Here is a 25,464-nt window from a genome sequence, read left to right on the forward strand (position 1 = left end):
TGGGACTCAGACGATCTGGGTTCTAGTCCCTGCTCAGCCATGGAATCAACTGGGTGACTTTGGGCCAGTCACGGACTCTCAGCCCAGCCTACCTCACAGGGTTGTTGTTGTGGGGATAAGATGGAGGAGGAGATATAAGCTGCCTTGAGCCCTTTTAGGAAAAAGGCAGGATATAAATCAAAAAATAAATAAACAAACAGGGAGACTTTTCCCATGTAAATGGGCTTCCTTGTTTTGGGCATTATTCAGGGGACTCATGAACAGGGGCGAAAGTTCTTGCCTCCCCTAAGTTGGCATCTGCTTCCCTGAAGAGTCCATTTACAGCTTCATGTTCACAAGCCCCCCCCCTTTAATTAATTAATTCCCAATATTTATGATTTATTCAATGCCATTGGCAAAACTGGACTGTGTCCCTCTCCAGAGGGACTCACAGTCTTAAACAGGCAATGGCGTAAAGACCATCCCTATGGGGGATTTTTCCAAAAAGAGAGTCTGTTCTTTCATAGCAATAGGTTTTTCTTCTGCCTTGAAGGGAAGAAATGCTGTTCAAAGAAGACTCCCTGCCCCCTGAAATATCACCTTTTCACTGCAAAAAATGAGCTTCGTGAAAATTTGAAACAATAATAGAATACTTCTGAACATGAGCAGAGTGCCTTTCAATACAGAGCGGCTGCTGGAACTTCCAGGGCTGGTTGATATAGCTCTGAAGTAGGCTTAGCCCTCTTGAGCAAGCAAGTGCTGTCCTGTTTTGCCGGTGCTCGGGAGGGGCTTGTGTGTGCCCTCCCTGGGGGTGCGACCATATCCTACTGTATGCCTGTTTGATCATGTCCCTCTGTTTCTCTTTTCCCTCTCTGTCTCCTCACTAACAGCATCACGATAGAGCTCTGCTTCTCCTACTCCCAAAGTGCTGGAGACCCCAACTACAGGGAGATCATCCGTGAGTAGAAGTGGGACTCCAAGCTCTGTCTGGGAGTGATTTTTGCTTTTCAAGAAAGACATTCAGGGGTTCAGCTACCAGTAGCCCTTCTTCCTAATCCTAGTTGTGTGTGTATGTACACTGCCTGTGGTGCTCTGCGTAAGCTCAGTGGCACCCTTCTTTTTTGTCATGCATTTTCCTGGATTCAGATCAATCCCTTACCAGGCTACATGCTACCCATCTTATAAAGCACTTTATGAATTCTGAAGAGCTGCTTTACTTTTTGTAGTTTTCTCAGAACCGAATTTACCGCAGGTGTTCAGGCCCAGAAAGCAATGTGGCCTTGTTGAAATGGGGGGCTAGAATCATAGAATAGTAGAGTTGGAAGGGGCCTATAAGCCATCAAGTCCAACCCTCTATTCATGGTACATTCATTCATTTATTTTATTTAAAAGTATGTTTACATGTAAATTGTTTGGATTTATTTTGGTTTAAAGTTATTTTAAGGATAAATCCTTGGCCTAGATTGGTAGCTGGACCCTGGCATGTGACTTTCACCCGCTTTCTCCCATCTTTCTTCTCTTCAGAATTGAATTATACAGTGGAGGCGGACTGGGGCCTCCGTCGGCCTCGGGTATATTTTCCCAAGTCAGGGAATGCCACCTATGAAGGAACGTTTTCTATGCCTTCGAAGTGCGAAAGCTTGACGGTCCTTCTACAGGTACGGATCAGAAAGGAGAGGAGCAAGGATTCGAACTCAGGGCTCTTGATTCGAACTCTAGGTGTCACACTAGACGATTTCCCTGTGCCGCCACCTTTGTGTTCTGTCAGGGAAGCTCCCAGCAGGTTAAGGCAGAAATGCACCCACAGCTTACAGATCTAGGTCTGAGCTACCGACACGTGATAAGGCAAGGTTGCAGCTGGAAGATGGGTCGCATATTTGCATCTCTTTCCTTCCCCCCCACCCCACAAATGCATTCTTTTTCTCTGTTTGCAAGTCCAGGTCGCAATGGCTTGGTTTATTTGCTAAAGTTGGAAGGAAAATACAGGATGGGCTTCTGTGGGAGGGGCCAAACCTTGGCCATAAGGGTTTATTCATTTATTTCTATACTGCCCAGCCACCGAAGATCTCTGGCGTTTCATAAAAGTGCAGATTGCATAGGAAGGCTCACTGAAGACCTAAGAGCTGCTCTAGAGGAGGGGTTAGACTATCAGATTTCAAGAGGGTCAGATCCCCCACTAGGCAGTGGAGTTCACTGGGTGGTGTTGAGTCAGTCATTCTCGCAGCTTAATCTCCCTGGCACGGTTGCTGTGATGATAAATGGAGGGAAGAGAAAATGTGGCATGTGGATCTTGAGATCCAGGAGAAAGGAACGAATTATGAATGTTATGCACTATAACAGATGCCTTCTCCAATTAACGGCGCCTCAGAGAGAAAAGCCTCTGCCTATCTGAAGCTGTTACGGCATTCTGTTGTTGCTTGACTTCTTACATTTATATCCAGATTTTACTTCCAGCGTGTAGTGGAAGGTACATCCCTGTCCCCATTTTCTTTTCACTCAGTCCTGCCCCAAAGCACTCGCTACACCACTTGTGCTGGTGGAAAGGATCTCACACTCAAGGTGCCTGGCTTGTTTCCATGTGAGATACCAAGGATCCGGTAGAGGCATCAAGCATCAAGAAGGGTGGTTGAGCTCCATGATAAGGGTGCAGGCAGGGATGGCCTTGGTCTCCAAAACTGCAGGCCCTTCGGGGGAATCATCATGTGTGAACCAAGAGAAGGTTCTGAGATCAACTGTTGTCCTTCCTGCAGGGTGATGTGCAAGACAAGCTGTCGCCCATCGCGTTCTCCATGAACTATTCTCTCGCAGAGAAACCAATGGAATTCCAGCTGGGCCTGCGATCCCTCGACGCCTTTCCTGTCTTGAATGAGGACCAGCCCAGTAAGAATTATACTGAGGTTAGCAGCATGCCGAAATGAAGAGCACTTTGCATTCACTCCTGTGCTGTTAGATCTGTTTGTCTCCTTCCTCCGCTCGTCGTATTCTCCTGCGCTTTGGGGGTGGTGGGGGATGGGGGAGCAGCGATTTTCCTGATTCCTTGATTCTCCCAGACTGCATCGTCCCCCGTTTTCCACAGTCACTTTGTACTTCCAGCTCCAAACTGCACTCTGGCACCATCTGCTGGGAAAGAGAAATGCTTGCTTTTGTAAGATGTAGCAAACATCATGTTCCAGCAGCGTGCAGCCTGCTGGGAACAGGTGTGGACACCTTCAGCTCTGCTTTCTTGCCACCACAATGGACTAGGCCAAAGTGAGAGGCAGGAGGGCAAGCGGGCTGTGGGGGGAAGGAGGAGGAGCAATTCCAGGAGGCCCTTGGCAGTGGGTCTCTGCGGACGTGTGGTCTGCTAGCGGGTGTCCAGCCATGCCGGCCCCCGAGGCGTGCTTTGCTCATGCTTCATTCATACCCTTTACCTGCCTGCATTACGAGGTTGCCTCTTTTATGCCGTGTCTGTCATGTTCCACCAGCATGTTGAATGGGGGTGGGCACTGGAAACTGATGTCCAACACATTTCCAGGTGGGGGAAGGGTGCGCTAGACTTTGCAAATCTTTTTCATTTAGTAGAGGAGAAGTGTTGGTGGGAGGGGCAGCCCCTTAATGTCAGGGCACCTCATTTGCGTGAAATATCAGGGCAAGCCAGCAAAGTAAACAACAAAACATCCATTCTGTTTTTAGATTCAATTCCAGAAGGATTGTGGGAGTGACAACAAGTGTACCAGCAACCTGCAGCTTCAGACTTTCTTTTGGAATGATCAGCAGCAAAGGCTGCCCAGGTGAGGGAATGCTCCTTCTTGGGAGCCAGGGGTAGGATGCTGTTCCCATCTTTCGGATCAGAGCTTAGTCTTCCCAACTGGTTAGTATGCCAAGGCTCAGCCCCAGAACATGTAAAATAATTATAATCACAAACAGAGTTATCCTAAGTGTGTGTTTAAGTGGAGAGATTGAGGAAATGCACAGACCTTGGACATGGGAGTAGACTCTGCTTTATTCTTTAGTCCTCATTGTACAAATTAAACACTGTTCCATGTCAATCAGAGTAGTGTGCAATAATGAAAAGACAAAATATAAAAATAATGCTAAAAGATGCTGAGAACTAACAGCATGGACACAGGCCTGCTCTGCCCTGGAAAGCCATCCCATGAGGTGGCAGCTGCCATGCTGAAGGCCCTACTCCTGCAGATTTTCAAGCAGATTTCTGACTCCTGTGGGACCACCAGGATGCCTCTTCAGAAGACCTCGGTGGTCTCAGCAGATGACTTCCCTATACTAGAGAGCATTGCCTACACCTTCAAGTGCTTTCTTGCAGAATTTCTGCCAAGGGTTTCAGAATGGTTGCTGCTGAATGATGTCTAGGCTGAGCCACTGAATGAGAGGCAGGAATCTGTCACCCCATGCCAAGGGATTGTAGGTCCCAGCTTTTATAAGCCTTCCAGGCCAGCACTGGGGGAGCTGGGTGGGCAGGGCCCCATTTCTGGAGCATCAAAAAGATCATGCGATTCATGGAACATGCTAGCCAGCCACCTCAGTGGCTTGTCACTAGGGGCAACAGCACAGATGGACCGGCATGTTTCCAGTTGATGTCCCGACACCTGACAGTGAGTGAGGAGGTAGGTGGAAGACCCTGCTCCCTGTCCCTCAACTCTGCCATCTCTCCCCTGACAGGCAGAATGGCATACAGGTGTTGTCTTACAATCCGGAGGTCAAGAGACAAAACTTGAGCATCAGCATCAGTGTTACAAACATCCGGACAACACTAACCAATGGAGAAGATGCTCACAAGGCAAAGTTGACCATCACGTTCCCTCCCACTCTGCTGCCTTCATCCATCCGGCCGGTGAGAGATGCCTCCTTCCTCATAAGAACTGCCCATGGCGCCTCCATCTATTGCTACCAGTAGCTGACTAGGCAGGCAGAGAACCAGGGAGGAAGGTGCATCTACCATGCCTCCTTCTCTTTGCCCCCATTGACTGGACCAGAGGAAGAGGCTGGTGAACAGGGAGGCAGGTGAACAGGAAGAGGCAGGTGAACAGGGAGGTTGCCACGATGAAGAGGAGGAGGCCCAGGGACAGTCTTACCATTGGGCCCTTGCTGGGGTGTGAGTCTTTGGCAGGTGTCCAACTGAGTCTAAGTATTTCTCAGTGTCCATCTGTACGTATAAATCTGTGCCTACACACTTGATGGAAATCAGCACCCTCCTTCTCTGGTGATTCATTATTTCATCATATATTCTTTATTAATTAGTCCCAGGGGGGAGAGAGAGAGAGAGAGAGAGGTGAATGAAATAAAGCAGTAACTAACCAGCTGGAATGGCGATTCTTCTTTCATTTTTTTCTTTCCTTCAGAGTGGGGCCTGCACAGTTAACGAGAATGTGATGTGCGAACTGGGCAACCCCTTCAAAATGAACCAGACGGTGAGTTGCTCCTGGGCCTGTGTGAGCCATGGAGGCTCAGTGCTCCATGGTGGGAAATTCACCTGTGTCTCTCAGAAAACATGGGTTCTTGTTCAGTAGAAAACGTGGCTTCAGATGGTAAGCTATGGCTCCTCCAATGATCGTCAAGGCTTTGAAGTTCCACTTACAGAACACTGAAAACTCTGCCAAATGATTCTTGGTCTGGCGGTACAGTTTAGAAAGAGTGTCCACAGATTCAAGAGGAGGCCACATGTAATTATTCCTCAGGAACACCTAATCCCTTTTTATTCTGAGGTCTAAAAAGTAGTAAGGTAACTTCAACAAGTTACATAGTTACAGTTGCATAGCGACAAGTTATATATAGCTATATCCTGCTTTTTTGTCTGAAAGTCCCAAAATGGTTAAAATAGGCTTCATTCATTTTGTAGTCTTAATGTCATATTAGGAAATTTGCTATTATACCAGTTCATCCAAATCATGTTACAGAATTACTTCAGTCATTTGGAGGGGGTGGGGGGAATAAGAGTCTGTTGATCCAGCCACGTATTTCCCATCAGACTCTTTTCTCTGCATTGTTAGTTGAGGGACAGGAAGGCCAAAGATGACATTACTTTAGAGGTGTGACTTAGCACCTGTGTCTTTCCATTAAAAAAAAATGTAGCGTAAGACAGAGGGGCTGGGTTCAAACTGGGGGCCCCAGTTGGCAATTTATTTTGCAAAACACTGGTCTGTGTGCTATTTACTGTTTACTAAATTTTCAGTACAGGAGTCTCGGTCCCAATAAAAGCACATGGTGTGGGACGGAGTGATACTCCAGCAGCGGGTGGTGAACCTCTTTCAACCTGAGGGTCAAAGTCTGGTTTGGAGAAGGTCTGGGAGGCCACCTTTCAGTGGTGGGCAGAGCCGAAGGCAAACAGGATGAGGCCAGAAGTACAAAAAAGTCAATGTCTTGCAGAAAAAAAGTCTGCACAATAGCCAGGAAACCACCAAATAATTGCTAATTGAGGGGAAACGAGTGAGACCAGGGGAAGGGGATGTAGCCATTAAGAGATCCATGGGCGCCAGGAGGGCTGAATTTGGCTCCTGGGCCGGAGATACCCCACTCCTGCAGTAGAGTAAAAGCAAAAGACATGATGAAGACATAGCAACTATGTCTTTAAGTTAATGTTTGTTTTGGCTCTTAGAGTTCTTGTAAAGTATCACCAACACGGCAAGCCACAGTTGAGTGTGAGTTGTCATTTAACCATGAGTTGTTGTACTGTTAAGCTAGCTATGCTAATTAACCATGATTTGCTAATGAGAAACAACTAACAGCTCACAACTGTCGGTTCTCCTTGTGGGGCAAGGATGAAGCTTTGAAATACAGGCGTGTTTGATTTTTGTCTGCTACCTGCAGCACAGCATGCTGGGTAACCAAGTTGTATAATGTTGCATCCCTTGCAGAAAGAGCTGAACATCACATTTGAAATTATTGGAATCACGCTGACTACCCATAACATCACCATACAAATGGAGCTCGACACGTGAGTCTTGTACCTCCAAGCTGTGCTCTTCTGACCATGGGTCCATCTGGTCCGATATTGCTAATGCTGAATAACTGTGTATGCATGTAAAGCAGGGGCTGTTCCACTGAGCCATGGGCCCTCCTAATAGAAAGGCCAGTCAGTAGCATCCTTGGGTGTGGGCTCAAGGACTGGCATCTTAGTGGAGCTTCTCTGCCAGTCGTGTCCACAGGTGAGGTTAAGTTCACATCTCATGGCCTCTTCCTCATGTCCAAAGAACCAGCAATAACAGAAATGCCATTTAGTCAGAAGACTATTCATCGGGACTGGGAAATGTGTCAGTACTACCTGCCCTTCCTCTGACTAGCTAGAGGAAGAAAAGGCAGGGGCTGGCCTTGAGCCAACTGTCCAAAACCTTGACAAGTGGACTTTTTCAAGGCATGGAGTTCCTGCTGTAACTTGCAGGGCCCAAGAAGTAGTGTGGGTTTTCTCCTGTTGAAGACAGTTTAGCTTGGGTTGATGCACAGGCTAGTAGGATGGGATGTTCCCCGTGTTAAAAAGAAGAAGAAAGCACTAATTGCAAATGACCCCTGCGTTAAGGAAACAAACATTGGAAGCAGAAAGGTAATGGAATTTCTGCACATGGGGAGGTTGTTGATACTGTGTTTAGGAGTAATTTAAAGTGCAGTCCATTTTAATACTTCAGGTCTTTACAGGAGGGTGTTTAACTGCTCCATCAGCAACTGTGGGCCGCTCCAGATTGCACCTGCAGTGCTGGTTCCTATTTTAAGGTGGAGAAGCTTTGGCGGCACCTCTTCCTGTGTGGCTGAGTAACATGAGACACCCGGCGGGGCAGCATGGGAGGATCCTGTGCTTTGGCTCCTCTCTGCAGCAACATTAACCAGGTTATTTGAAGGAGTGATACTAGCATAGAGAGGTGGTGTAGGCTCTTCCCACATGGTCTACATCAGCCTTCTCCAATATGGCATCCTCCAGGTGTGTTGGGACTACAGCACCCAGCATCCCCACAGGTGTTTAGTCCTAGCACAGCAGGAGGCTTCTCACAGTGCTATCATAATAGGGGAAGAAGTGGCAAAACTGCAGTGCATACTGTTTCAGGTAACTTAAGAAAACAGACTGGCAGGTCCTCAAACTGACCATCTGGACCATATTATGTCTCTGGCAGGTCAAGCTTCCAGAATGATCTCGTGCCAGTAACAGCTGTCCTTCTGGTGAACTACACCATCGAATCATCGCTGAGGTAGCTGACATGGGTTTAAAAGGAGAACTTTGGAAGTGGGCCTTTCACTGCCATTCAAGATGAGATGCAAAACTGGGGTGGGCAACCAGGAGTCCTCCAGATGTCCTGGACCCCAGCTCTCATCAGCCCTACCCAGCATGGCCAATTCTGGGATTTGTTTGGAGGGCACCGGTGGCATCATGCTCTAGGATAGCAATAGGCAAGGTGTGCCGGCATGCATGCCACCTGAGGCAGGTGGGAGAGAGGACTCACTGCCACTGTCACCATATCGTACTCCCCCCGCCCCGCATTTTGCAACTGCCAGCCCCAGCACCACCAGACGTGGATCTCTACAGAGATCGGTGAAGCCAGAGATCTCACAGGACCTTTTGGGCTCTCGCAGGAGTTTGTGTAGCTCTTATGAGATCTAGTGGGAGTTCGCATGCATCTCATGAGACCTCGCAGGGCTCTTAGGGGAGTTTATGCTGGTCTCACACAAACTTGTGGGGGTTGCACAGAAGAGGAAGCAACCAGATTTCTTCTGGTTGCACGGGAGAGGAAGCAACAAGGCTAGGCAGCTGCTCTGGAGAGCCCAGCTGGCCCGCCCTTGCTGCATTCCATGGGGCTCTCTCCTGGAGGATGTGGAGCAGTGCTGAGCCATCCAGGCAAGGACGAGAGAGGGAATGGCACAATTCACTGCTTTTCCTCCTCTTCCACCTGTTGTGAGAGCCTTGCCTTGGTTCATGAGTGGGCTGGCCCTGCTGGCACAAATCCTTCCTCAAAGGAATCCCAGTCCTGGAGCAGGGCTGCAATCCTAAACAAGCCTGCGACATCTGTCTGGCCACTGTCAGGAACAGAATGCTGAGCTGCAGTGGCATCGCTCTGATACCAAACAGAAGCGACTGGATGGATCAGCAGCACAGTCCTGTGGCCACCAGACAGCATGGCCACAGGACACTCACTCTCCGGTCAGAGCTGGGACTTTGAGCTTGTGCTGCTGGCCCGCAACCCCACGTCAGGTGTGGAGACAACCTACCAGCCACCTGCCTGGGGTTCAAGCACTATCTCAGAGACAGGGTTCTGTGGGCATTCCAGGGGGCAGGGAGGGGAGGGAACAGGCACTGCCACAGTGAGGCATCCTGGTGGCATCTCACCCTCCTTCCCTTGCACTTGAGGTGATGCACTTAGATGGTCAAAATCAGTTCTCTAGGTGCTCTGCAGGGTAGGAGGAGCACAGATGCAGCCATATTGTTTCATGAAGGTTTTCAAACTTCCCCATGTAGATATTTCTCAGACAGCTGAGTTTATTTATAGAAGTTGAGTTCCCACTGACTTCTGAGTAGTAACACTTACGGTCAAGCAGGCTTGAAAAAGAAAGAAACTCTTGTAGGTCAAACTCCCCTGATGCTGCTAAATATATTCCAATGCTCCCAAGGAAGTGTGACCCAATCAGTCAAGTTGTTCACACAGTCTGGCTCCTTGAGAGCCTCTCAGTCACTTTCAGCTCTCACTAACTCACTTTCTCTGTCCTCCTCTCCATGGCAGAGTCAACCGGTTACTCCAGTCATACTTTAGTGGGACGGTTATGGGTGAGTCGGCCATGAAAAAAGAGGAAGATGTCGGCAGTCCACTTGAATTTGACTTCCAGGTAAGAGTTTTCTTAGACTCATAGAATAGTAGAGCTGGAAGAGGCCATGAAGGGCATCGGGCCCAGCTTCCTGTTGTTGCAGGACACCAGCCCATTTTCCACATGGCCCAAAACCCCATGTGGGTTTGTTTACCTTTCTTGGATTCCATTATGGCAGAGATGGGCACTACATGGCCCTCCAGATCGTTTGGCCTGTCACTTCCAGGAGCCCCAGTCAGCATTGCTGCCACCACCATCATCATTGAGGGATGAAAGGAGATGTAATTTACAATTAAAGGAGAATGTTAATCTAACAGGTAGTCATCTGTTGAAGATGCTCTAGCTTTATATTGCCTTCATGGAGTAGGAGGTTGGGCTAGATGGACTCCAGCTCTTACAACTATGATATGTAGGCATGAGCATGAGCCAGAGACCAGGGTTGGGATGAACCCTAGTGGAATCCATCCTTCTGAAATCTGTGGACTTCCTCTCATGCTCAGCCTGGTAGTGCAAAGTGAGCCAAGCCAAGAGGAAGTCTGTAAATGCCTGTGGAATGAAGGGCGCACTAGCAGCAACCTTCTTCCATGTCAGATACAGCAGCCCAGACCGGTGGGCTGCAGGTGGGACAGAAGAGGGATGCTGCTTGTACAGCGTGTGGGGACTGAGTCCTGGTGAGCGCCCTGCAAACACTGGCTGGCTCGCCGGCAGCTTGGATGCAGGGCAGCTGCAGGCAGACTGGAATCCAGGGAGCTGAGCCAATGGAATCCAGTAGACTCCCGCCTCCAAAGGGATTCCTCACGCACACCTAGCAGGGACAGAGGATTCTTGCAGGGCACACATCCAACTTAGCTTTCCTTGCACGAACTAGTACACAAAACCCTTAAAAGATGTTTTATCTCTTCTGAAGCACTTTCATACATTAAGGCCTCTGAGTCCACCTAACCTTCCCTCTTTGCTTGGGGGTAGGAATGGGAGCTGAGAATGGGAGCTTTTGGTTCAGCAGTTCCATGACCTCTCCTCTCCCTGTCTGCTGGTCTGTTTCCTTTCTCCTGGAGGTCACAGTCCTGAGCACAAGAGAGGTAACCACTGTGGAGCCATTTGCAGCAGGTGGGTGGGGGAAAGGGACTTCCACGGTCGGCTCCTCTGATGCTCTCTGGGGACCTTGGTTGATTTGAACTGGGAAGTATGTGCTGTCCCAAGTAGGAAGACAAAAGTAGGTATTAATAGTTAAATAATTTCTTCTAAGGCTGAGATGATAGGTGATGTGTCAGCAATTATAGGGGTTTTTCCCCTTTTAACACAAAAACCAAGTCCAGAACTACACGCCTTGGGAGGCTGCAGTCTTAAGGAGACTCCCTGTTTTCCATTCACAATCCCCTTTTAAAAAAGAAGAAAAAAAAAGCTGACTGGGTTAAGTAGCCTCAGCTCAAGACTGCAGCTTCCAGGGGCTGCTTTTTGTTTAAAGGAAAACAAACTGGGGAAAGAGACATGATCTGTGCATGTTATGGGACAAGTTGATGATGTGTTATGAGAACATTGGTTGGGGTTTGTCTTGATCCTGCTGCTTCTTGGTTTGAGATGGAAAACCCGAGTTCTGTATTTGGAAGAAATGAGCGATTTCCCCCTCCTGACACCAACTGAGTTTCACAGACCTCTATTCTGTTGCTGCACATGTATCCCCCGTTTCTTTATCTTTGTGCTGCGGTGTTCTCCTTTGGTGGACAGAATGAGAGGGGCCCTCCGTGAGTCACCTGGCCTTTGTCTCTTAGGTGACCACCAAAGGTGAGCCTTTAGGTTCCTTGGGAACCATCGTATTGGGCTTCGAATGGCCTTATGAAGCCAGCAATGGGAAATGGCTGCTGTACCCCACTGAAATCCTGGTGAAAGGGAATCAGAGCGGCTTCTGTGAACCTCCTGGCCACGTCATCAACTACCTCAACCTCACGGTGAGTCGGGTCTTCACCAGCAGCCCAACTTCAGTCCTCCTCATGTACATAATTTGTGTTGTTTGGGTACAACAGGATTCCTCACACCCCCAAATTCTGCCGCACTGTGGCTACCACTGCATTATTCATGTGCTGCTCCTGGAAACTAGCAGAACTCCAGCTCTGGCTGCCGAGTTGCCTTTGAAATCTGTGCATGCCATTCGTGTATGTCCGTATCCACTTAATGGCCTCTTAGCAAACAAGATGATACATACATGCCCATAATGAATGCACGAGTTGCAGCCACCACGCCTACACAGTGACTGGGTTTGCATGATTTGTAACCTGCCGTGGGTAGCTAGCAGTGGTGGGTTGCCTGGACACGTGAAGCTGAATTACTCCCTCCAGTGGTTTGATTTGAGGCAGTGAGCCAGCTGGACGGCCCATGGCTTGTTCAAGGAGTTGCTAGAGGTTATCCGAACCGTATCCCCCTGTGGGTTGCAAGAAGCAATGAGCGAGCCACTCAGCAAGAGCAGCAAAAGCACGTGTCCCCTGTGTTGCCCGTGGCTCAGCCTGTGACGCCTGCTTCGCCAGGGCCCCGAGCAGTACTCTGGGGTGGCTGCTACTGACTTGTCACCATTTGTGGGACTGGGAAGTGGCGTAAATGTGCAGAATTCAGATCATTGTTTTGTTTCTTCACAGAACTTGATGCTTGCAGTTTTAAAAATGATCTTTTGTTGGATGTTTCAAAAGACAATTTAAACAATGGCGAAGAAAATAAAATGAACAAAATCAAATAAAATGCTAGTTTTAGATAAAATTTAGCATAACATTTAACATTATCCAACATGATTTGCATATTTATTATATATGTTGCAACTATTAGGAAAGGTGATTCAGGCAGCCCAAATGTCCATAAATGTCCAGAGAGCCAGTGTGGCGTAGTGGTTGAGAGCGTGGGACTGGGACTCAGGCGATCTGGGTTCTAGTCCCCGCTCAGCCATGGAGCCAACTGGGTGACTTTGGGCCAGTCACAGACTCTCAGCCCAACCTACCTCACAGGGTTGTTGTTGTGGGGATAAGATGGAGGAGGAGAATGACGTAAGCTGCCTTGAGCCCTTTGTAGGAAAAAGGCAGGATATAAATTGAAAAATAATAAATAAATCTGTCCATTCATAAATTATGCCAAAAGATTACCCATTCAAAAATTGAAAATTTCAGTAATTCTTTTACCCATTGTATTATTGCAAGTGGCTAATTATCATTTCAATGCTGTAGCTGTCAAAAATGCATGGGAGATTTGTTTGTGTTGACCTTGCATTAAATTCCAAGAGATGGGCAGATTCTTAAGAAGGATATATTCATCACTGAATGTTAAAGAATGTTCCATCACAAAATTTGAGTTATTACCTCCTTTCAAAAGGAAGCAGCCACTGGACATTGCCAAGACATATGGATAAGAAAGGTATTAATTGCATTGCACCGCCAAAAAAATGGCTAATTTAATTAAAGAGACATGGTGGTGTCCTGTATATTTGAAACAGACGTTTGCTGAATCAGACTTCCTCACTGAAGAACACCACTGATGGGCCAAAACGGGCTGCTCCAATTCATCATTCTGTTCTTGCCTATGGACTTGTAAATCATATTTATTTACAAATAATCAATATCGTGGCTGCCCAGTCTCAATCAATTCTTCTAACGATAGAGACAGTTCTGAAGCTGCAAAAAGCAGCAGGACTGAACCTAAATTCTAATGTACCCATTTTTAATAGGTGCATAAAGTGGAAAAAAGGTTATCATCAGGACTTACCAGCTGATCCAAAATAAAAATCAACCTGTCTTTTTGAAGCGGCCAAACACACATTTTCTTTCCAGTCTTTAAGAGCTGATTTCCTCAGAGCCTTGATGTTGATGCTTCCATGTTGTTCCTGCAGCCTGCCTGCCTGCCTCTACCTGGCCCCCGAGTCTTAAACATACCCATAAGAGGCCTTTCTTCTTGTGCCCAACAAAGGCTAGGCTCCAGAAAAACAGCCCCACCCCTCAGATGAAGCACTCCTCCCCATTCCCTTCTGTGCCACATTCTTAAGCAGGTAGAATTGCAGAAAGAGAAAGCTAACCAGTCCTTTCCCCTTTCAGCTGAGTAATCATACAAGCACCTCAGCACGGAGGAAGCGTGAGCTGCAAGCCACTCCAGACGGAGAGCTTCCCATCACCTTGGCAGCTTCCAAGAAAGCCAAGTCGGAAACATCCCTGGTGCGTATTTGCCTTTCACGCCCTTTCTGCTCCTATAGCCAGCTTGTGGTAGAATGGTCCAGGGCCTGCCTTCCCAAGGACAGCGGTGAGATCCATCATCCCGTAAGATCGGGGACATTTTTGGGTTAGACAGTCCTAGGAGACAGTCTGCAGTAAAGTGGAGCAGCGCACAGGGCTGTGGGAAGAAAGCGTAAGCAGAGAGCAGCGGAGCATTGTGGCTGCTGGCAATGGAGCCATCAGCCCCAGCAACCTGCATGGGGCCATATCAATGGCTCCCGTCCAATCAGAAGAGAGAGTTGCAAACCATGTGCCACAGAGTGGCGGTGTGAGTCACTTCAGCCAGGGCTGGGTGCTGTCGGGGGGCATAGGACCACCCCTAATGTCATCCAGCCCAAGGAGGGCTCGTCAAACCGTGCCCGTTTCAGCTCTCCAGCCTTGCTGCCTGGCCTTGGGGTTGGCCTTGGGACAGCAAATACGCCTGGTCCAAGTCCTGAGAGTTTCCCCACTCAGAAAGGTGGCGAAGCCGTTCCTGCTTTGGGGCAGCCCTCTCCCGCACCTGGTGCCCTTCAAACGTGTGGGACTGTACATCCTCTTATGCCCAACCACTGGCCATGCTGACTGGTGCTGATGGGAGTTCCAGTCCAAAACATCTGGAGGGTGCCAGGTTAGAAGGCACCAGGGAAGGTGGACTATCTGGATTTAAGGCGGTGTTCAGAACCTTCCATCAGGAGGTATCCTATGTGCTTGTGTGCACATTTCTCCAGAGGGAGGAGGCAGGGCTATGCAGACTTGGTCCCCATCACACCTTGCTGGCCTTTCTCATCTTCAGTGACAGGGATACATGTGTGAGTGTTTTAGGCAGCAGGTGCTGGCATAGGATTTGGGGCCTGGACACACTGAGTTATGCTGACAGGTTTTGAAGGATCCTCCACTTGTCCCCTCCCTGCAAGTCCTATGCAGCTGTTCCAAAGGAGGTAGCCCAGAATTCCTTAGACTGTGCACATGGAGGAGTCCTCCCATTAATCTCTGAGCCATTCACCCCGGCCCATCTTTCTTCTCCTCTACTTCTTTGGGATCCCAGAGCTGTTCCAGGGGCACGGCTCGCTGCATCTGGTTTGAGTGTCCCCTGCAGGACACGGGAGTTGTGACAAACATCAAGGTCCGGGCACGGGTCTGGAACAGCACCTTCATCGAGGTATGTGCCCTTTCCACTCTCTCATCTCCATTTTTCTGCAATGGCTTTGGCTAAGGCTAGTGCAAAAGTTAGGGGGCTGGACTAGAACCAGAGAGACCCAGGTTCAAATCTCCACCTAGGTTGAAAAGCTCCCTGGCTGACTTTGTCCTGTCACTATCTTTCAGCCTAACCTACCTCACAGGGTTGTTGTGAGGATAAACAGGGAGGGGAAATCACATCTGCTGCCCTGTACTATTTGGACAAACAGCAGGACAAAAATGCAAATTTTATCAATAACACCGATGTGTGTATATTCTGTCAGTGGGGCTTAGTTTCTTCTGCAGGGTAACTCCCCTCCCAGAAAACACACAGCATTTACCCCTGATACAGTCTTTACTTAGTCCAAGTTGTGTTCATGATTAGGATTTAACTTCTGAGTTTTGTGCCAGGAATGTCAATATCTTTGGTCAAATAGGGTATGCCTACATCTGCTTGTGAGCCTTTTTGGCAAGGTATCGCCTCAAACTGCAGCACACTGCATCAGTTGCAAATAAATTTGTAAAATGCTGCATGAAAAACACTTCAGAAAGGCAAAATGAAAACCTTAAGCCAGCATTCTTGCTCTTCCACATATATGTATAGGACATTCAGGAAGAATAGTTCTAGAACAAGGATGGGGAGCATCTGGTCCATGAGACAAATTTGGCCCACCCGGCCTTCCCATCCGTCCTTGTTCTAGGTTCCACGCAAGCCTCTTCCCAAGCTCCCACCTTTTCAGAGAAGGGGGATCAGTTCCCCAAAGAGCATGCAGAGAGGAGGCAGGTTAAACCAACTTCAAACTCAGCCGGTATGGCAAGGATTTAAACTGATGCCCCTTCAGTATTAAAATGGCCTTGAGGATGTGAATTTCCTGCTTGCCCTTTTATGTATACACCAAGGGCACGGAGATTTTGCATGATCTTTGTTGTTGTCATTGTTGATGTTGTTGTTATTCTTTTGTATGTCACCTAATTTGTTCCTAAGTGCCGCACAGATATCAAATAAAGCTTCAGATACTCAAAGTTCAGTGAGCAAGAATACACTGGAGGAATGCTTAACACCGCTGCTTTTAACACACACATCCTTTCCTATCCGTCTGTCCCCATGGATACGTAGGACTTCCATGACTTTGACCGCGTGAAGGTGGATGGACAAGCCACACTGTTTCTCAGGACAAACATCGGCACAATCAACATGAGAAACCATACTGTGCAGGTGAGTGGAATTGCGTTAATGCAGCACAACACCTCTAAAAATTGCATCGCGTCCAGTCTTGACCCAGTGAAGAATCGTCCTGCTGGCACGTCTCTCTCTCTCTACAGCTTAAACCCACAAAACTAGAAACGGTCCATTCTTCTGGCTACCCAGTTAGTTAAATTGACTTATGTGCAGAGCTCAGCTGCCCTCACGTTCCCCTCACTCAGGCAGGCCTAGCTCTGGTGCTCTGGCAAGTGTCTTCACCCCACATCAGCGTGCCAGGTGTCGCCTGGGACTTAAGCAGGGGGGGCAGCTGAACCCTCCCATCCTCCTCAGGTGTGCGATGACCAAGTTCATTCCATGGAAGTCACCTGATCGCTGCACACATCTTTGGTTCAGCTAGAGCAATGCATAAGGCTCTATGGAGGCCTTAGGCAGCTGCTAGGACTCTTTTTGCGTGCTCTTTCCAAGGGTTCGTTGTATGCATGGAGGGATAGGGGGACCGTGTCCACTCGCCTCACCCTCAGTCACTGTGCATTGGCTGAAGCTCTGGGAGGAGGTTCTTTCCATCTATCTGTGTACCGACACAGACAGAAAGATAATGCTGATCAGAAGCCCTGCAAGGTCAGGGTCTCCAATCCCATGCTGTACAGCAGGGGTGGGCAAACTGTAGGCCAAAACGTCTGGAGGAGCACAACTCCCATCAGCCCTAGCCAGGATAGGCAGTGGTTGAGGATGATGGGAGCTGTAGTCCAACCTCATCTGGAGGCTCGCAAGTTGCCCATTCCTACTATACATGATGAGCTTTTCTATGCAAGACATTTATTGTGTGCTTCTCATTCCTTACTCATTGTTGTTTAGACAATGCCATGATCCCCCAGTTTCACTTTGTTTTTTTTAATTGCACTTTTCCAGGGGTCTTTTAGGAACATCAAAATGAAGCATTGTATCTGAAAGCAAAAGAAAATATTTCCCTACCTGCATAATTGCATTAGACTGCTATAGAGTAGTACTCCCTACAGCTTATGTAGTGGACAAGCAGAAAAGGAAAAGCTCTTTGTGTGAAGTTTGGGTCTCAGTCCAGCAATAAAATCGACAGCAGATGCCAGAGATTAGCAGCCTTGAATAGGTGAGCTCATTGTGTGGGGCGGTGAGCCCACTTATTCTGCTGTACAGCCCCTCTTCTCCCACCACCCATTCACCGAAGACACCGACTGAGTGAAAATTGCCTAGAGGTTCAATGCTATGCATGTTTACCCAGAAGAGGCTCTACACTCTTCGCCAGGCTAAGAAATCCCGGGAGCTGTAGGGTTCACTCCCCATCTAAACATGCAAAGGGTTGCTCCCGAAGGCTCTGCCTGAGCCCCTCCCCATCTGCCCATCCAGCTTTGCAATAGAGGGACCAGCCTACTCCAAAGCACTCTTGAAGAATCACCATATATATAAAACACTCCGAACACATAGGAAGATTGATAGATGCCAAATGCAATGACGGCTAAGTGTGCATCAAGCAGCCAGTCTCCCTGCCCAACCGCATGACCGTTTCCCCTTTTTTTCACCCTGACTATAGTTTACTGTAGACATTGACAGTGAGCTGAGTGAAGAACAGCCAGCTGAGATTGAGCTGTGGTTGGTGTTGGTTGCCGTTGCAGCCGGACTTCTGCTTTTGGGGCTCATCATCTTAGCACTGTGGAAGGTGAGAACATTTTCAATTGGGGAATCGGGGTGGGCAGTGACTCCTTCCTTTTCCTCTTAGCTCTCCTTGTAGAGAGAAACCCTCCAGAAACTGCAGTGCAAAGAACGCAGGGAAAATTGCTTGTGGCAAGCCAGAACGCTTGAGCAGTATTTTCCGGGCTGACGGAAATACCTTGATCTGCCAACAAATGGGTTGGTCTTGAATGAGAACTAAATGTTCAGACATTAGAGGCTGTCACAAAAACTGGCCAGGGCCACTTTCCGATGGGCCACGCAGGAACTAATTCTGTGTCTCCAGCTTTATCCAGAGCAATGTAATCTTTGCATAAGGGTGTGACGTTGGAGTTGGTATTTAGCTCACTTGCTCAATCTGGAAGGCAGCCAAGGAGCTCGGCAAGGTGTTTAGCATGCTCAGTTTGCACTGTAGGGAAACTGGTTGGGCCGCTCAGGAACTATATTTAGATTCTCATTAATAAAGCCACCAGCTAAATAAAGGCACGGGACCCTGAGGAGGTATGTGCCCCAGGGTAAATGCTAATATCACACACTGACATTTCGGGATTCCTCCACCAAGACACCTGTGTCGGTGCCTCACTGGGGAGTTTTCAGCAGCTCCTTCCACTGCAAACTGAAGCTTTGAGCATGCTGTGTGCAGCACACATTCCCGAAGAGTCGCACAAATCCAACTGGCCAGTTTTTCAAGGGCAGCTCACACAGTGTTCTGTCACAGAGGGGATGTGCATTCAAGCTTTTCTGGGCTTGTATTTGTGTCCACAAAACAGAAGCAAGTTCCGTCACCCTGGAGGTCACTGGGCAAAGTAACACAGAGCCTCAAGCACTCAGAAGCTTTCAGGAGGCCTTAACTGGGGAAAGCTTCCAAAGCCAGTTTAGGAAGCCACCTTGCTCCACCTTCCTGGATGAGAAAGGTTTTCCTGCCTTCACTCCTTTTGTGTTCCATTCTAACAGTGCATTGGGTCTCCCAGAAATGACTAGCCAGGCACTAGTGGGAGATTCATAAGCAGAGCAGGATGACAGAGAGAGAAGGAAAGGAAAGACTCATTTCTTCTTCTCAGCATGGAAAACCTGCCTCTACCAGAGCACATGCACTATCCCCCCTGCCTCCAATGGGCTCAGTGCCAGTGGATCTGGAGGAAGTGGCAGTGTGTGACACAAATCTGGAAGCCCCCTCTAGCTGTGGTTGCCTGCATTGGCAGCTGGGGCCAAGCTCCCTTCTTCTGAAGGCTACTGAAAGCAAGAGAGGTCTTGAATGCACGGCTTGGCTCCTTCATGGCCTTTTAGTCCTCTAGAGCTGCATTCAGTTGGGTCGTCTTGAAGTATGGCCTGTCGAGTGTGGCATCCTTCCTGTGCTATCTGCCCCAAGATCGTGAGCCACTTCATGTTATCTGTGCTTGAGGTTGGAGTGACAGCCTCATGGAAACCCCAGAGAGTCCGAAACAATGAGTCTTTTGGTGCTGTAGTTTCCTTCTCTTTGGATGAGCAAGGCCAAATTTAAGCTAGCCCTTCAGTCCTGGCTTCATGTCTTCTTGCAATGAAATGAGTCTTTATCCACATGTGCACTGAAGGAGGCATCCTCGAGACCAGGAATTGTGAATACGTGGTCCCCCAAATGTTTTGGGGACTGCAATTCCCTGCAGTCTCAGCGAGCATCACCAACCATGAATGATGGTGGGAGCAGCATTTGGAGGGTCACATAGTCCCCTTCCTTGCTTAGGACTGCAGGGGCTGTTTTCCTCCCTCCCCGATGTACACTGTTCCCCTGTTGCACCTGACCTTTGACCCCTGCTTCCTCATAGTGTGGCTTCTTCCGGCGGGCAAGCACGCGAGCCATGTACGAAGCCAAGGCCCAGAAAGCCATGATGAAGATCCAGCCATCTGAAACTAAGCGGCTGACCGACAGCTACTAGTTCCTGTCTCTGGGTGGGGGGGATACTGCCCACCCCTTTACCCTGCATCTTGGTAAATCAATAGGGGGGGGGGGGGGGGGGCAGGATCTACTTCTCACTGTCTCTGTCAATTTTCAGAAGACCCTAGCTTGGAGAGCTGAAACTGTGGAACTTGGATATGCCAGTTGAGGATAGGTGGCTACTGGGCAGTTATCACTGGTCAGGTTATCTGTCCATCTAGCTTAGTATTGCCTGCTTTGATTGGCAGTGGCTCTCCAGGGTCTTTGTTTATTTTATTTATTTATTTAGGAGACTTCTATGTCACCCCATTCGCCGAAGCCTCAAGGCGGCTCACATCCATAAATAAAGTTCCTTTATATAAATTAACAGTATAAATTAAGTCAAGTCACCCTGGCCAAAGAATAAAATGAATAAATATTTTTATTCATAAATCTTTCCAACCTCCTGCTCCCCAATCCTTTGAATTGGGATGTGTCAGGGATTTAACAGAGGTCCTTCTCCAGGCCAAGCAGACCCTCTATCACTGGACCATGTGCAGATGGTCTTGCCATCGAAAGGGCTGCTGAACATCTGTGCTCAGGGAAATGGTTGGTTTTCAGCATGCTGAAAGGATAGCAGGATGTAGTAAAGTCCTGACAAAGTGTATCTTTGGCCTTGTTGAGGGAAAAGAGGTAGAGAAAAGCTTGCCGTGACATAGACCCTGGCACCACTTTCTTAAAAAGAACTCCAGTGGGCAAGGTCTGTGCCGTTGAATGAGGCTGCTGGTCCTCAATTAGCCAGGACAACAATTGGCAAGGCTCTTTAGCCACTTGCAAGCAGAGAGGAGGCTCCTGGATCAAACCAGGCTCTTGTATAGCACGGTTTTGTATCTATCCAGGCTGTAGTAATTCTCACCGAGTTCAGTGTGACTTACACCCAGGTACAGGTTTTGAAGTCAGGAGTCTGAGGATCAAACCACTTGCCTCACGAGAGACGTTGTCCCTTGCAGAGCTAAGAGTAGCTGGAGGGATTCAGACCAGGGATATGATGAGGGGAGAAAGGAATAAAGACCCCTCTGCCTCACCTCACTGTTGCTCTGATCGCAGGCAGAGCATCTGTCCCCAGTCACTCCGAAGCAGGTCGCCCGCAACATGCTAAATGCTCTCCAGCAGGTGTCAATCACTGTGTTGACCTCTCTGTTTCCTTACGTTGCTAACAAACGTTTTCCTTTCCTAGGCTTTAATAACCAGGTGTTTCCTGGGCAGCTTCTGGGATGGTGCCTACTGCTCTGATAAGGCCTTTCTCTCTGTATCCTTCCTGTTCTGTGGGCCAACCCGAATGACCATTCTGATGTGACCTTGTGAAAGGAAAGCCCAGTCACTGGCTCAGTCTTGGGAAGGCCACAATGCAGAGGAGGGCAACCTCGGCAAGGCCCTTGGCCTACGTTCTTGGGAGTAGCAAGGAAGGGAAATGGAATAGCTGAGAAACAGAGAGAGAAAGCAGTAGCAGAGACAGAAAAGGGAGCATCCTGCCCATTTTTCAGTCCGGGACTGCACACCCGGCCTGCCCACCCTTGCATAGCATAGAGTTTAGGCCAGGGGAGTTTCCAGAGAAGGCTTTCGTTGCCCAGCCTTGTTCATGGAATTTTACAGAGGGGACTTGTGGAGAACGTTGTCTTCCACATGCAACCCTCCTATGTTTTCACACTGCCTCTCCCACCTCTTTTCTTAAATCTGTCCGGGGAAGAAGAAAGATGGGACAGCAGCACAGTGCCTTTTGAGTGCCACCACTGGGAGCCCTCAGTCTCAAAGCAGGCAGAGGTCACGGCTCCCAGGCTGGCCATCATCCCAACCCCAGCACCTCTCTTACCACTGCAAGTAAAAGACTCCAGCATCGGCATCACCCATTTTATTTCCATCCCACCCAGTAGCTAGAGGATAGCACGCGGGGGCGCCCTCACTTTGAGACTGGCACTCACACCTCTGCTGTTTGCTGCCAGTCCCCTGCAACTCCCCCAGGGGAGAAAAATTACCTGGAGGTGTGTGCAGGGGGGTGCAAATAGGACTCCAACATAGGGCTCCCATTAACTGTAGATTTTTTAAAAAAATAACTTGGGGAAGGGAAGCAGCAGCAGCAGCAGAACAGGGACTTCTGGATGTTCATAACGAAGCTTCTTAAGCAGCCCCTGTGAGAACGCTCCAACATCTGACTTTATCTGCAGGTTATTGGGAGAGGCAAGCAGCATCCCTGAAACTTGTTCAGCTAACCCAAGAAAGCAATTTTGGGCACAATTCTATACATGTTTAGAGAGGAAAAGGGCTCATAACTCCCTGCATCCCCCAACAAGCCATGACACCTGGGAAATGCTAAGGGCTGTAGGATGTTTCTCTGCCTAAAGATTAATAAGAGTGTGCCCTTAGAGAATTTATGTTTTATCTATGCAGCTAATCCTCAAAGAAGCCGATTGATTTTTCTTCATAGGTCTGTTGTTGAAAATTATGGCATCCCAAAGGTCTCTCTGCTGTGCACCGTATCCTAGTGTTTCTGTTCTTAAGCCAACACTGTGCTTCACCTTAGCCCAGGTGTTTAGGATTACAATTCTCAGCTTTCCTGGCCAGTAGCCATGCTGGCTGAGGCTGATGGGAACTGAACTCCAAAACATCTGGAAAGCACAAGGTTGGGGAAGAGTGACCCAGCTGGCCTGCTAGGCCCAGTCATCACAGGGAAATGGTCAGATGGGTTGGCCTTTGTTGCTATTGTTCCCTTTCTGCTCCTACATAAAACTTCTACTCCTCGTTTGTCCTGCCTCTGCTCTCTGAACGTTTTCTCTCACTCAGATTCTCAAGTATGGTTTGTGTGTGACTCCTTACCCCACATCCTGCTAAACTTTCCTCCCCTCTCCCTGTGTAGTGCAACTTTTTCAAGCGAACCCGCTACTACCGAATCATGCCCAAGTACCATGCTGTTCGGATCCGGCAGGAGGAGCGCTACCAACCGGCTGGGGGATTCCTGCCTCCGAAGCACAAGAAGCAGTGGGTGACAAACTGGCAGGAAGCAGGGAGATACTACTGAAGCCCCCCTTCTGCCCCACCCTTCACACTCATGGGCTGCTTTGTTTTATCTGAGAGAGAAAGCAAAGCAGAAAGGAACTGTTATTCGAGCCTAATTTATGCCACTCAGGTTCGTGATGACCCAACGCTTTTTCCAGACTCTCTGATCTTATGGAGGAAAACAATCCTTGCAAGATGGACCTGCTTGGCATTTGTGAAAGAGGAGACACAATCGGGAGATTTCTGATTTTGTTTTCATTTGCACTGATGGATTCCTCTTTCTCACCTCTGCTCCCTGCCAGGGCCCTAAGAATTATATTTGGGTGAAGAGATGGGGCAGACATGAAAATCAACTTAACTTTACACTGGATCACATGTACCAAAACAGACAGCAGTGCATAGGCACTTAGCTAATGGCCTGGACGTTCTTTCTCATGGCTGCATTTCCTCAGGCGCGGTTATGATTTCACAGGATCATTTTATTATTTATTACAAATACCCCACTTACCACTCCCCAGGAGCTCAGAGCAGCTTCTGTAAGGCTCGCAGGAACCCTCCCTTCCCGGCGGCTTCTAGAGCCAAATGTGCTTCATAGTAAAACTTCATTGTGTGCCTTCTGACCACCCTCTGGGCTTCCAGAAGATTCTTCTCGTTCATGCAAACACTGCTCCAAACTGTCCCTCAGTTCCCTATGCACAGGAATGGAAGAAGCGGCTTTATCCCAAGCCAGACCATGAGTCTGCCTAGCTCAGTATCATCTGCCGCAGAAGTCGCGATCCTTAGGCCCACAGGCCAAGCACAACCAATGTGGGGCCTCAGTCCAGCACTCGGGTTCACCAGGTGGTCATTGCCCTTTCCCCCCATCATTTGGTGTTTTCCCAGCTTTTGCCGCATTCAGAAGGTTGAAATGCTTCTCCTGGACTTTGCTATCAGAAGAGCTTTCAACTAAATAGGCTGGCTTTTGGGCCCTGTCCCCCTTTGCCTTTGGCCCAGCTCCCCACTGAAAGGGGATCACTGAAAGGGAGAGCATCTCTGAAACTGAATTTGGTCCTCACGATGAAAGAGGTTAGACAACCCAGAGTTTTGGGCAGTCCTTTCCCCATCCTGGTGATGCTAGAGACTGCACCTGGGACCTTCTGCATGCGGAAGATGGATCCTACCACTCCTACCCACCATGTGCCTGTCCACTCCTTCAGAACAACAGGCCTGCAAAACCACTGTCATAAAACTGCTTCTGTGAAATTGCTTTCTTGCAGGAATGTATACAATCTTGTGTGGTTAGAACCAGGGTGATGTAGTGGTTAGAGTGCTGGATTGAGACTCTGGAGATCTGGGTCTGTGTCCTCATGTGGCCGTGAAGCTCAGTGACTTTGGGCCAGGCACTGACTGTCAGCTTAACCCACCTCACAGCGTTGTTGTGAGGATGTTAAAAATGGAGACTAGGATTATGTAAGACACTTTGTGTTCCTTGCAGGAAAGGAAACAAGATATAAATATAATAAACAAATCATGGTTGCACAGGAACTGCTTGTGCAAGGCACTTGGATTTCCACTGGCACTTGCATGCTCTCAACTTGCACAGAAATGTACACTGAGCCAAATGTCTTGCACACCTGTGTATCAGGTACTTGTGTAAGACCACTTGTTGGTGAACACCCATAACTGAGCACAGGCAACTATTGGTGCCATGGTGTGAGGTGACTTGCTAATGCCAAAGCATGCGTGCCATGGTGCTTGCACTTTTCACAATCTCTTCTCTAATGCACACATTCTAGCAGGGTCACTTTTGCTTGCTGGCAACCGTAGATTTTTGCGATCCTTTTGCCCCTTTGCTAGTGATTAGTCACCTCTCATTCCCTGCCCCAAAAACTTTATTAGAGCTTACATGTCACTGGGAGAGGAGGAGGTATGGAGTCCAGTTCCCTCACTAGGACTACAGTTGCCTCGTTCCCCAGTGCCAGAACAATGTACAGTAAACACTGGATGTATCACCACTGGAGCATCTCCTGTGCTGAGAACTGCTGTCCCTTTTCGGCCACTCGTTCTTGTACCTGCTCCATGATTCTTTTCAGGGACAGGTTCTGTCCCACTAGTGCTGCATTCTTGATCCTTCGGGAGCACCAAGGAGACTTCTAGGCTGGAAATGTGGGGAGGGGCAGAATTTTATTTTCCCATACTTTGGAAATCCCTTCTGGTCCACCCTGCAGTGCTGCAGGGTTCACTTGCTGCCGTTGGGGAATGCCAGGGAAGCATCCCTATGTGAGGAAGGGTCCGTGTTTAAGAGGCCCTGGGCAAGGGCCCTTTGGCAGGTCCCCTGCTCCACCGGTGGGCCCTGCAAGGTTTACCTGGTGGGGCAGCATTTCAAATAGTGGCAGGAGGCTTGGGCTAGCCATCATTTTAATTTCTCACAGTGCCCCAGTGCAATGCTATGCCGGGAGCATTGTGGTATATATAAAAGGCAGGGAAAC

General features: G+C 48.7%; 1 protein-coding gene across 1 annotated transcript in view; it reads left to right on the forward strand.

Moving 5' to 3' along the window:
- Positions 1–22,995, forward strand: part of ITGA3 (integrin subunit alpha 3) — a 70,293-nt gene extending 47,298 nt beyond the window's left edge. The window contains exons 11-26 of the mRNA XM_044444552.1: positions 870–937; positions 1,504–1,637; positions 2,730–2,876; positions 3,652–3,749; positions 4,639–4,810; positions 5,319–5,387; positions 6,831–6,910; positions 8,076–8,150; positions 9,675–9,777; positions 11,526–11,702; positions 13,821–13,937; positions 15,019–15,132; positions 16,267–16,365; positions 17,918–18,043; positions 19,857–20,019; positions 22,857–22,995. Of these exons, the coding sequence (XP_044300487.1) occupies positions 870–937; positions 1,504–1,637; positions 2,730–2,876; positions 3,652–3,749; positions 4,639–4,810; positions 5,319–5,387; positions 6,831–6,910; positions 8,076–8,150; positions 9,675–9,777; positions 11,526–11,702; positions 13,821–13,937; positions 15,019–15,132; positions 16,267–16,365; positions 17,918–18,043; positions 19,857–19,967 (1,690 nt within the window). The 3' untranslated portion in view covers positions 19,968–20,019; positions 22,857–22,995. The remainder of the gene's footprint in view (positions 1–869; positions 938–1,503; positions 1,638–2,729; positions 2,877–3,651; positions 3,750–4,638; positions 4,811–5,318; positions 5,388–6,830; positions 6,911–8,075; positions 8,151–9,674; positions 9,778–11,525; positions 11,703–13,820; positions 13,938–15,018; positions 15,133–16,266; positions 16,366–17,917; positions 18,044–19,856; positions 20,020–22,856) is intronic.
- The last annotated feature ends 2,469 nt before the right edge of the window (positions 22,996–25,464 follow it).

This window comes from Varanus komodoensis, unplaced genomic scaffold, assembly GCF_004798865.1.
Source record: "Varanus komodoensis strain SLA01 unplaced genomic scaffold, ASM479886v1 scaffold45, whole genome shotgun sequence".
Classification (NCBI taxonomy): Eukaryota; Metazoa; Chordata; class Lepidosauria; order Squamata; family Varanidae; genus Varanus; species Varanus komodoensis.